Raw genomic sequence first — 11776 nt, 5'->3', positions numbered from 1 at the left:
CCAAAATGGCCTGTAAGCTGTTACATGGACCTTTCCCACATGTCCCCACTTCCCTACTTTTGCCCAGCCTGGTTCAGATGCCTGTATTGGCTCCCTTTACAAGCCAAGTCAACATTACTATGTGCCAAGGGAGTAAGCTCTAGTTCTCCACCTGTGAAATTCCAGCACATCTTTCAAAATCCAGATCAAATGCTACTTCCCCAGTCTAGCTTTAACTGTTCTATTTGGCATTCTAACTCTTTGTGTGCAAAAAAGGTGTAAAGGAGGTGTTAAGGAGTTTTCCTACAACCAGACAACATGGTGAGAAGTTCTTCAATCTCTGAATGGCACATTTGCAACTTTTTAAAGATATGATCCTTTCAGACCTTGGCCCAGCCTAAAGAACATGTGTTTATACTTCTTTACTCTTTTAGGAGGTGTGAATAAATTCCTCAATCAACTGGAAGGATCAAGAGAGGGCCCTGGTTACCTCAAGAAGCAAGAACATACTCTGAGTCAGTCTTCCAGAAGAGAACCATCCATGGAGAAAGAATTCAACTCTTGAGAGTAACTTTCTCATCTTTTCCCTTGATATGCTTGCAAATATTATCATATAAGGAAGGAAGAAAAATCTTCTTCCTTCCCTTCCCCCTACCCTTCCAACTTCATCAGCCTTGAAGTCTTGCAGCAAAGAGACTTGTCCAGTAGGAAATGCTCTGTTTGTTGAGAGCAGGTCCAGAATACTGAGATACAGAGAAGAGCAGGATCCCAGCGTGAACTGCCTAGCAAGGATGATATATATCCTTAGGAGGAATGGCTAGGACCAACATCAGAAAAGAAACATCAGGACTCTTCTGTGTCATGGATATGAGCTGCTTCAGGCATCACATCTTCCCTATATGTGCCTCTGTAATTACATTCTCTCCATCTATGCCCACTGGTTCTTTATATTTGTGGGAGAGTTTGCCCCGGGTTTACGAGAATATTGTATTACTACTAGCTCGTTTTATGCCATTTCAATAAATACTTTTATTTCAAGCTAATTGAGTGGTCAGCTGGGGCTTGTGAGTTATAAGTTTTAGAAATACAGACTCCAACCACCCACCCATAGTACCTTGAACCTGCTGAAACAGTAATATCTCTTGGGAAACTCAACCTGTGAGTTAGAGGTGGGGGTGGTCCTAAAGGAATGCTACAAATATATATTTAAGCTCCTCTGCTAAATAATGAGGGTTCCTGCAGATACCATGCCAGTTCTAACAGTTCCTAAGGAGCAGAAAAGCTCTGAGAATAGAATATATGCCCACTGTCCAAATCCCAACCTGGCTGAGCTAGAAAGTCTCCTTAAAAGCAAGGTTACCCCCTTTCACTTCACAATAAAACAATCATCCTTATTAATTTAAGACATTTCAATGCAGTGTACTAATTTCCCTTAATTTAATAAAATTTAGGTCACAGCAATACCAGGAGACTATTGTGAAGGGTTGTGAAGGGAATTCAAAAGTATATCAGGTATCCATGGACTAGAAGGTGAACCACTTGAAGGAAGAAATTATATCCCAATTATCTTTATATTTCTGTCAGAGAGCTTTGATCTAAGTTATTCTAGAAAGAGCTGGAGATAGTGAAGAGAAACATGAGGGAGATAAACAGAAAAATGCTCTTGAAGGAAGACAGCAAAGATGGAAAGCAGGTGGTCAACACTAGGGGTTGCTACTTCTGGCTCCTGGAAGGTCCACCATCCCAAACTCTGCTTCTTAGATTTTTTTTTTCTAGATCCTTTAAGGCTCAGAAGGTGTGCCAAAGGCTTCTGTGAAACCTTCTCAAATCATGTGTATACATATATGTACATAAAATATATGATTCTACTTTATATAATGTATGATTAAAATATACTGCATGATATATGTGACAGTGCATAGTTTGTATTAATTATTCATTATATAATACATGATTATGTGCCTTGTATAATAATGTGTATGAATTACATATCATGTTATATGATATGTAATATTATGTACATTACATGATTATATTATTTTTGCTATTATATCATATGTGAAATTATATCATATTATATATATAAGATATTAATATTATATTCTATACTCCATGCCTAGAACACTCTCCCTACTCCACTCTAATTAATGACCTCTTTGGCTTCCTTAAAAACCAATTAAAATTTCACTTTCTTCAAGAAATCTTAACTCCTCTTAATTACACCGTTTTTCTTTTAATTATTTCCTATTTATCTTGTAAATGGCTTGTCTTGTATGTGTTTATTTGCATGCTGTCTCCCCCATTACATGTATGTGATCATTTCCCCCCACGTTTCCCCTTTTCTTCTCTCCCTCCTCTCTTCTCTCTTTCTCATTTTTCTGCTAAGCAAACGGAAGCCAGAGAAAGCAGTGATTTTGCCAAAAGCACCCAACCAGTCCGGGAGGGAGCAGGACTCGAACCCCAGTGTCCTCTCTCTCTCCCGGGCTGCCTACGGGAGCGCAGCCAGCTTCTGCGGCCACCTCTCCGTCGCTAAGGGAGACGGGCAGCAGTTGAACCTGAACTCTAGAATGGGACTGGGTGAGGAGGGGGTAAGGATAGCAGGGGTGGGCGGGGCTTGGGTTTCTATGGAAGCAGGACGCTCAGACTCCTTCATCAGAGCCAGAAGCGGGTGCTTCTCCAGCCCTTTGCATGGGACCCAAAAAAGATAAAGACAAGTTGGGGCCAATAGTCTCCAAAGCCTGGGAACCCGGACTCATTTCCGCTCCCTTTAACCAGGTAAGTAGCCACCCCAATCGGTCTGTTCTTCATCCGCTCCCTCAGCTCTCAGGCTGCCCTTGCGCCCCTACTCTTCACATTTACTCTGCTCCTCCCTCTGTGGATGAGAGGGGGTGTGTGTGCTTCCAGACCCCGCCCCTATTCTTGCTGACGTCATGGCAGGGGGAGCTAAACCCAGAGTTTTGCTACCCCCCCCCCCAAGTTCTTTGCTCCATCCCATCTTCTTAGCTCAATTTAAAGGTCTTTAGGATCAGACTTTGTAGGCCTCTGGAACAAGTTTGTTTAATTTATTTTTCTAATATTATTTTTCTAATAAATTTCTAATAAAATTTTAAAAATTAAATTAAAACCTAATGGGCCCTAGGTTGAAGTGCAATATCTAAAGAGAGGACTTTGACAGTACTGCCTTATTTGCTTTGCTCAGAACTCAACTAGATTGTTGAATTCAGTCAGGTGACTGAGGCAGGGGGCAGTGGAATTGTCTTTGGAATAAAACCTGGATTCAAATCCCAGGTCTGCTACTTAACTGACTTTGTAACAAGTGATTCCTTGGGCCTCAGTTTCCCCATCTTTAAAAAATGGAGGGATGGGAAATATATGACGTGTAAGATATTTTTAGTTTTAAAACTTATGAACTGGTAGTCAGGAAAACCTGAGTTCAATGTGGCTTCAGATCCTTGCTTGGTGACTAAAAATCTCTTTAGCTTCCTTTAAGAGCCCATTAAAATCCCATTTTGTACAAGAAGCCAAGCAAGTCACTTCACCCTGTTCACCTCAGTTTCCTCATCTGTCAAATGAAGGAAATGGCAAACCACTCTTGTATCTTTATCAAGAAAACTCCAAATGTCTTGAACAACAACATGGTGAGGATACTGGAATAAGAAGTCGTGCCTTAGGTTAACTGGTTAAGGGAAATAGAATATGAAGGGCTGGTGCAAGGAAAAGTGGCAGGGGGAGAAGAATGGTTCTTTTTGGCTCTGGGGGGCTAGAAGATGAAGCAATGAATAGTGATCATAAAGGCAAGAGTAAAATAATGCAAACTTTAGTGAATGATTACAATTGACATGAATGACTTTGGAGGTAATGAGTTTATTTCAATTCAATGAGTAATTAATAAGTTCCTTTCTGTGCTAGATACATTGCTAAGCACTGGGCCTACAAAAAAAGAAAATAAAAACCATCCTGGGAGCCTCTAGTAGAAGTTGGATGGCCAGCAAGAATGGGATTCTTGGTTGGGGTGAGAAATTGGGCCAAATCGCTTCTAAAGTCCATTCTAATTTTGAAATTCTTAGAGTCTATCCTAAGGTAACATCTTCAACATGTTTCTTGAAGAGTGGCTTATATTGAGTAATTGGCAATTCAGAATACGTAGGTAACCCTTCTGTGGACTGAAAAGAAAAGAGGAGATAAAAGCCCTTTACTGTCAAAGAATGCTTTGTTTTGTCCTATGCCTAGCACAGTGTTTGGCACATATTTGGCTCTTACAAAATGTCTCTTGAATTGAACTGAAAATGTAGTAGGAAAAGCCAGTGGACAAATCGGTCAACCTTTGAGTCATTCTGAAGCATCCTTCTCTTTGTTGGAAATTTATATTCTTTGAGGGAATTTATTTTATTTTTGTTTATTTCTGATGTGTAGCATAGAACATAGGCACATAATACATTTTGCTGAGTTTGACTAAAGATTAAAAGAGATAACTAATTTACAAATATGTAAATTTACAAATGTAAATTAGTTATTGTTTTCTGATCATAGAAAAGGTATACATTGGAGACCTAAATACATGCAGCCCTCCCTCCCTCTCTTCGCTGACCCAGTAACTCAGGCATTATGTTTTGGTTAGTATCATGTATTTCTATGCATTGGGGTTGAATGCTGGGTTTTGTTCATAAAGGGACATAAATGCAACATAGGCATTCTTTGCATTCCCTTCATCTTGGAAGCAAGAGATAGTATAGTGAATAGAGTGTGGGACCTAGAGTCATGAGTTCAAATGTAACCTCAAGATAATCACCTAGCTGTATGATTCTGGGCAAGTCACTTATTTCTATTTGCCTCCATTTCCTCAACCATAAAATTAGCCTAGCATTCATCTCACACAATTACTGCAAGTATCTAATTAGATCATATTTGTAAAAGTGTTTAGCACAGTTCTTGGCATATCAGTCCCTCTTTCCTTTTCCTGTTAAAATCTTATGGACCTATCAAGGCCCAGCTCAAATGGCACTTCCATCAAAAGATCTCCTCTTATCCTTTCTTTTCTCATCTCCCTCCACTCCCAATCAAAGGTCTACAATTTAACACAGCTCTTTGAACCTTCCTTATTCACTTAAAATATGCTAATTAATATTAAAGTTTTTTTTTCATACATGTTACCTGTGGTGATTCAACTATTTTTTTTTAAAATGGAACATATAATTACTCAAAGGAAATACCTTTTACAAAGCCTTGCTCAAAGTACAGTCCTTCTCCTTTAAACCAATATTGCCCTAAAAATTCTGAATGTGTGGTAGTTTTATTTTTTTCCCCCTGTAGGATTTTCAACTCTCTAAGGGATAGAAAGTGTGCTTCATTTATTTTTGTATTTGATACTATGCTTTAGAATTGTTTGAGGGAGATGGGAAAAGGAGACAACAGTTCAGAATCCTCCAGCTGTTGTTCAAAGTCTACTTGAAGGTTGAGAAAGTTTTATTTATGTATAACATATCTTCCTCTGCAGCTTTCATCCACTGCTCCTACATCTGTCTTGTGGGATCAAGAAACCATTCTAACCCCCTTTTCCCATAATGACATTTAAAATATTTGAAGATAGATTCTGGACCCCCTTGCATCCTCAAGGTTCTATTTATTTGCACTAAGAAATCCCTGATTCCTTTATCCACTACTTGGAATGGCATGATCTTCAGTCCTCTCCCCTCAGTCAGCATCCCCTACATGGTTTTCAGGTTTTCAACATCCTTTAAAGTTTAACATCTAGAACTTAATGCAGTATTCCAGATGTGGTCTGAGCATTACACAATGTTTTCTTAGGGGCTATAATAACTAGATCTCCTACCTTTCGAATAGTAAGCGACATGAATTCTATCTTGAAACTATAATATGTCTTTTTTCCTTCCATGAATGGATTTTTTTTAAATTTAGGGGTTAGTTCTAACATAGGACTTTATGGAAGCAATTATGATACTACAAGTCCTGCATTAATGGAATGAAATGATAGAATCCCAGGTTACTTTTATACCATTCTGAAATATGGGGTCTCAATTCAGTAATCCTCAGTTATAGTCTCAGAGTCTTAGGAATATTTTTCAAAGTTTTATATAAATGCCCTTTCCCTCTCATTTTTATAATTTAGAATTAGCCCACATTTTCCCCTCAATTTTCTTGAAGTGTTTGGATGCCAAAGTTTGGCTTGGAGTGAACCTTTCTGCTTGAATTATAAACTGCTGAACAAAAGTGTTTCATGGAGGTGCTGACATTGTATTAAGTCAAGTGTTGCAAATATGAAGTTGTAATTTTCCTAGTCGAGTGGAAAAACTAAAGGCATTCTTTTTTTCACGTCTAAAGACTCTTTAAGACCTATTTAGATGTCCTGGTCCTATACAAACAGTACAACTCCAATAAATCTTTTTTTTTTTCATTAGTAGAAAAAACTGGAATTCAAAATAGTGTCAAAGTTTTAACTACAAAGAATGAATTTCTTTCTCTATGCACTGGACAGCACACATTCCCTAGTGGCAGAAGGAAACACAGTTCTTACTTTCCCATGTTTTTGCCTCACATGGGGCCCATATCTGGCCCAGGCACTAAAGTAAGTTGGCAGCTCCATATGATGCTGTGCATGGCTCTGATAGTTCTGCATATGATTTTGCATAAGGATATTGAATAAAGTGGTATAGGTCACCCACCCCCAAAAGGCATGAATGGTTATTGGATTATCAAATGCTCTTCTTCCATTGTATTGGCTGTTCATTGACAGAGCTGCCATGCTTCGGGTGAGGAAGAAAGAACAAAGGATGACAAAATTCTAGGCCTTCATTTGTTCTTAAAAGTGTGATTTAGGCCAAGTTTCTTCATATTTTCCTGTGCCTCAATTTTACCTTTTAAATAAAGAATTGGTTGAATAAGGCAAGGGACCCACTAGCTTTATGAGTGAATCAGGCCCTGGCTTAATCCTTTAGAGGATTCTGCTTAGTAGATTTATATAAGTGGATTCTCTTTTCCTTCCTGCCCTCCTCCATTCCCAGGGCTCAGTAGTATTTTTTAATCTTGAGTTCCTTTTGGACTGCAGGAGTGCTCATAGAGGAAAACATCTGCTTTTCTAACTTATTTTTATTGACTTTCTCTTATGCTATTATTTTGGGTTCTCTTGGGCAGATGGAACATTAATTTTTAGTTTGTAACACATGTCAACTACCTACCTCAAGAATCTTGAGTGAATCCTTGTTTTAATTAGTAGAGCACCCCACTTAAATCACAAACTGCTTCTCATTTACCTACATCTCATTAGATAGCTTTGAAAGTTGCCTAAGGCACAATAATAGGTATCATTTACATAACTTTATTTTACAAAGAACTTTACAAATATGTCATTTATTCTTCTCAACAACCCAGAAATGTAGATGCTATTACTATCCCCATTTTACAGAACAGGAAACTGAGGCACATACAGGTTAAGTAGCATGCCCAGGATCATACTGCTAATAAATGTTTGGGGCAACATTTGAACTCAGGTCTTCTTCCTTGCAGTTCCAGTATTCTATCTACCAGACCACATAGCTCCTGCAAAGATAGTTAAGTGATTTGCCAGTGTCCACATAGCTAGTAAGTGCTTTGTTAATATTCAATCAGTTTGGCCACATCCAATTCTTTGTGACCCCTCATTAGGGGTTTTCCTAGAAGAAATACTGAAGTGTTTTGCTATTATCTGCTCTAGCTCATTTTACAGATGAGGAAACGGAGGCAAACCAGATTAAATGACTTGTCAAGGGTCATACAGCTAGTATGTATCTGAAGCCATCTTTAACTCAGGAGAGGGAGGGAGTCTTCCTGACTCTAGGTCTGGCCCTCTACACACTATGATGCAACCTGGTTTCTCCAGTAAGTGCTAGAAGTGAAATTTTAACTAAGGTCTTCCTGATTCTAGACCTAATGTTCTATTCACTATGGCACCACTTTAGCTTCCCCAGTGAGTGCTAAAGATGTGATTTTAGCCAAAGTCTTCCTGACTCCAGTTTTAACATTCTATCCACGAGGCTTTTCTTTTGCTTATTACATAAAATGAGATATCTTTTGCTTACTACACCTAGTATCTCTTACTACATACTAATTGTGGCATATATTAGCTGTCCACTTAAAAAATGATGGAAAAAAATTGCCAAGCAAGTAGTAACCTTAGAATTGTGGTTTAGAGGAAAGAATGATGGGAGACATGACTAAATCATTAAATCAAACAGTATTTATTCAGCATTTACTATGTGCCAGGAACTTTGTTAGATTCTGGACATACTAAGACAAGAACCAAATTGTCCCTCATCAAGGATTCTATAAGGGAGAAGGTGTTTGTGTGGGTGTTTGACTGTTATATGTATCTATATCTATAGATATATATGTGCACAAGATTTGGATGAGGAGAAATCAGGCCCTAATGGCAGGTGGGATCAGTAATAACTTCAAGTAGGTGATTAGAGCTCTGAAGGGAAAAGATCCTAAGAGTGAGAGGGAAGATGGGATCCATTGTAGGCAGTTTCATTTGAATAATGGGATAAGAAACCACATTGCAGAGGGTTCAGAGGATAGTTAGATGAGAGGAAGAGGAGGCACCTCCTATGAAAATGACTTTTTGAAGGAGTTTAGTCATTCAGGGAAAGAAATTATTGGAGCTAATAGGAATGGTAAGATTGAATTTTTGTTTGTTTGTTTTTAAAGAATGAAGAGGACACAAACAATTTTTGTGGGCAACAGAAAAGGAACTAATGGATAGATAAGGAGAACTTGATGATGAGAGAGAAATCTGCTAAAGAAATTAGGAAGGGAGGAATTCTAGAATTCCTTTAGAGGAGTTGGATTTGGTAGGAAGAGTCACCCCTTCTTCTCTAGACTGCAATGCAAGAAGAGAATGTAATGTAAGATATCTAAAGAATAAAAGATGAGGAAGAGGAAGGAGAAGGAGAAGCTATTTAAGAATGGCCTACATTTTTAAGGGGGGAGGTAAAATATGGGTGAAGATTCTCCACTGAGAGGGTTGAGGAGTCAAGACATTTGAATAGCTAATCTGAAGAGTGGGATAGTTCATGGATTATAGAAGGACAGAAATCTTTGTAGAACTGGCAACAAGGTCAAATATGACTGGACTGGAGAATCCAAGAAGCAGGGAGTAATGTGTAATATGGCCAGAAAAGTAGCTTGGGACCAGGCTATAAAATGTTTTTAATGGTAGAGGAGCTTTTATATGATCTTAGAGATAGGAGAGAGAGCTATTTGAATTTTTTGGGTAGCAGAGGGACAAAATTAGACCTGTACTTTAGGAAAATCACTTTGGCAGCTGTGTAGAGGAGAGAAATTTGAGACAGGGAAACAAATTAGGAGGCCGTGGCAATAGTATAGTCAGGTGGTAATAAAGGTACAAAATTAGGGTAGTGGCTATGTGAGTGGTGAGAAAAGTTTGAGATTGAGACATGTTTCTCTGAGTCTTGGTTTTCTCATTTATAAAATAAGAATAATTTTACTTGTAATATCTCATAATACTGTAAGGATCAAATATGATAAATGAAAAAGGAGAGAGAGAGAGAGAGAGAAAGAAAGAAAGAGAGAGAGAGAGAGATTCTATAGCACTATGTAGAAACCAGCAAATTATTATTACTCCTCTATGGAGGGTAGAATATTAATTTTTATAAATAATTAATGATTATCAAGTTAATAATTGATTTTATTATTCAAATTGACATTTTATTTCTGCATTATGATTCATTGTGTATGAGCATTTAATTTATGCATTATATCTTCACTTCAAATTTAATATTTTTAAATAAAAAGAAAAAGTTTACTTAAGAACATTTGGCAAGCCAGTTAGAAAAGTACACTTTAGTATGAAATGGTTTAAGTAAAATAGAATTATTTTTATGCTTTCAGACAACACTAGAATGTCAAAGAGTGCTCTGATACAGTATAAATTAAAATCGTTCTATTTCCTACCATTGGCCACATGGTTTAACTAATGAAGTATAGATCTAAGCATTTTGAGAGAGAAGTAGTCAGCTTTGAGGCAGAGTTATTAATTCAGAATATTTCTTTAGATAGGCAAGAAGAATTTTTGAGCTAATTCATGAGTGATTTTACCCTAACGGCACTATTATAATATGGTGACAGTGAGATGATATAATATGGGCCTTTATTATTTGAGTTGATTTTGAGCTTATGTTGGACTCTAGAAAAGTTGATCAGCCTTGTGCCCTGAAAGGTTGGTGGTACAATGCACAGGGCATTAGCCTAATGTTAGGAAGACCTATGTTCAAATTTGCCCTCAGATACTAGCTGTGTGACTCAGGGCCAAACCATTTAACATCTGTCTGCCTCAGTTGTCAAAAAGGAATAATAATGTCAACTATCTCACAGGATTGTCATAACAATCAAATGAAATAATATTGTAAAGTGCTTAGCAGTGCCTAGCACATAGTAGATGCATAATAAATGCTTGTTCCCTTCCCTATTTCTCCCTCTGCAATCAGAGAAACAAACATAGACACAGGTTTACTGAGGTTGCCACTTAAGGTAGTCATTCTGGCTCATGATTTAAATCTTTCTGCTGATATTGGCGAAAATACTGGTCCATTTTTAATGCAATGTGGTATCAGCATGGAGAATATTTAAAAAAAAGCCAGATGAAAATTCAAAAATTCACATGTAAAATAGTTGTCTGTACTGGAAAGGTTATTGGCTATAGAGCAGAGAATTTGACTTCAAACATGGCCTCTGACCCTTATTATCTTTGAAAATATTGTCAAAATAAAGTTCATAAATAAAATAAATAAAGTACTGTAACTTTCTGGGCCTCAGTTTTACTTATCTGTAAAATGAGGAGGATGGACTAGAAGAATTCCCAAGACCCTTTCAGTTCTAAATATATAAATACTATATAAATGCTATCATCATTCTCATTATTTAAGTCCCTCAAAACTCTCCTCCCCTTTCAACCAGCCACTAAATGACCCTCCTCTTAGGTGGGTCCCACATCCTGTGCCTCGTTGTACCAACAAGATAGTTCTTCTCCATTCTTTTTTTTTTTGTGTGTGTGTGTGATTTAATGTTTCCTAGATCCTTGGCACACATGGCTTTCTGTTGCACTAACTTTACTAATGCTTACTAATGCTACAAAGCAAGAGCTATGGATTTGTTCATCCTTCTCAGGACTCTGGTACTTTGTCATTGTCTCCAACTAGTGTTGGTTCCTCCATGCTGGTGGTTCCCTATAAGGGCTTTATAAATCTTCATATCTCTTTCCAGGTCCCATATGTACATTGACATTGTCTCACAGTCTATATATTCCCTTCTACCTGGAGAAAGCTTATCCAGTTCCCTCAATAAAGATGTATTAAGTATTTCTATGAGTAAAGTACATTAACTCCTTCCATATTCTCCAAAGGAATCAGTCAATTACGTGTAGATTAAACACTTGAATCCTTTTAATTAAAGTTCTCTAGTAATAGGGGGATGAAACTTATTTATCTGCCAACTATGTTTAAGCTATATTCTTCCTGAGATGTCCTCTGTGGGTACTTTTTAACGGTATTGCACTTTTCTTTGCTCTTTGAAAATTTACACTTTTGATTGGCTATGGTAATAAACACCACTTCTTCGCACATTTAAACTGGAGTAATGTAGATTCTAACATTCCTGAACCAAACCCATAATTCTTGTTCAGAATTTGGAGAGTTCCAAAGGTTTTTATTTTATGACATCCCAGGCCTTTTACACAAAAATCAAATGATGTACAATACTGGAATGGTGGTAAACTAGGCTTAAACAT

At 37.5% G+C, this 11776-nt stretch overlaps 1 protein-coding gene across 2 annotated transcripts in view; it reads left to right on the top strand.

The window, feature by feature from the left end:
• Positions 1 to 2607: 2607 nt before the first annotated feature.
• The window catches only part of SPAG17 (sperm associated antigen 17), a 236943-nt gene continuing 227774 nt past the window's right edge, over positions 2608 to 11776 (top strand). The window contains exon 1 of one of the 2 annotated variants that reach the window (XM_031967380.1): positions 2608 to 2754. In XM_031967380.1, coding sequence (XP_031823240.1) covers positions 2668 to 2754 — 87 coding nt within the window. In that variant the 5' untranslated portion in view covers positions 2608 to 2667. The remainder of the gene's footprint in view (positions 2755 to 11776) is intronic. The other variant, XM_031967379.1, reaches the window with a different exon arrangement.

Source organism: Sarcophilus harrisii, chromosome 4 (genome assembly GCF_902635505.1).
Source record: "Sarcophilus harrisii chromosome 4, mSarHar1.11, whole genome shotgun sequence".
Classification (NCBI taxonomy): Eukaryota; Metazoa; Chordata; class Mammalia; order Dasyuromorphia; family Dasyuridae; genus Sarcophilus; species Sarcophilus harrisii.
Note: the sequence above shows the minus strand (reverse complement) of the source record. Positions and strands in the feature narration are given on the sequence as shown.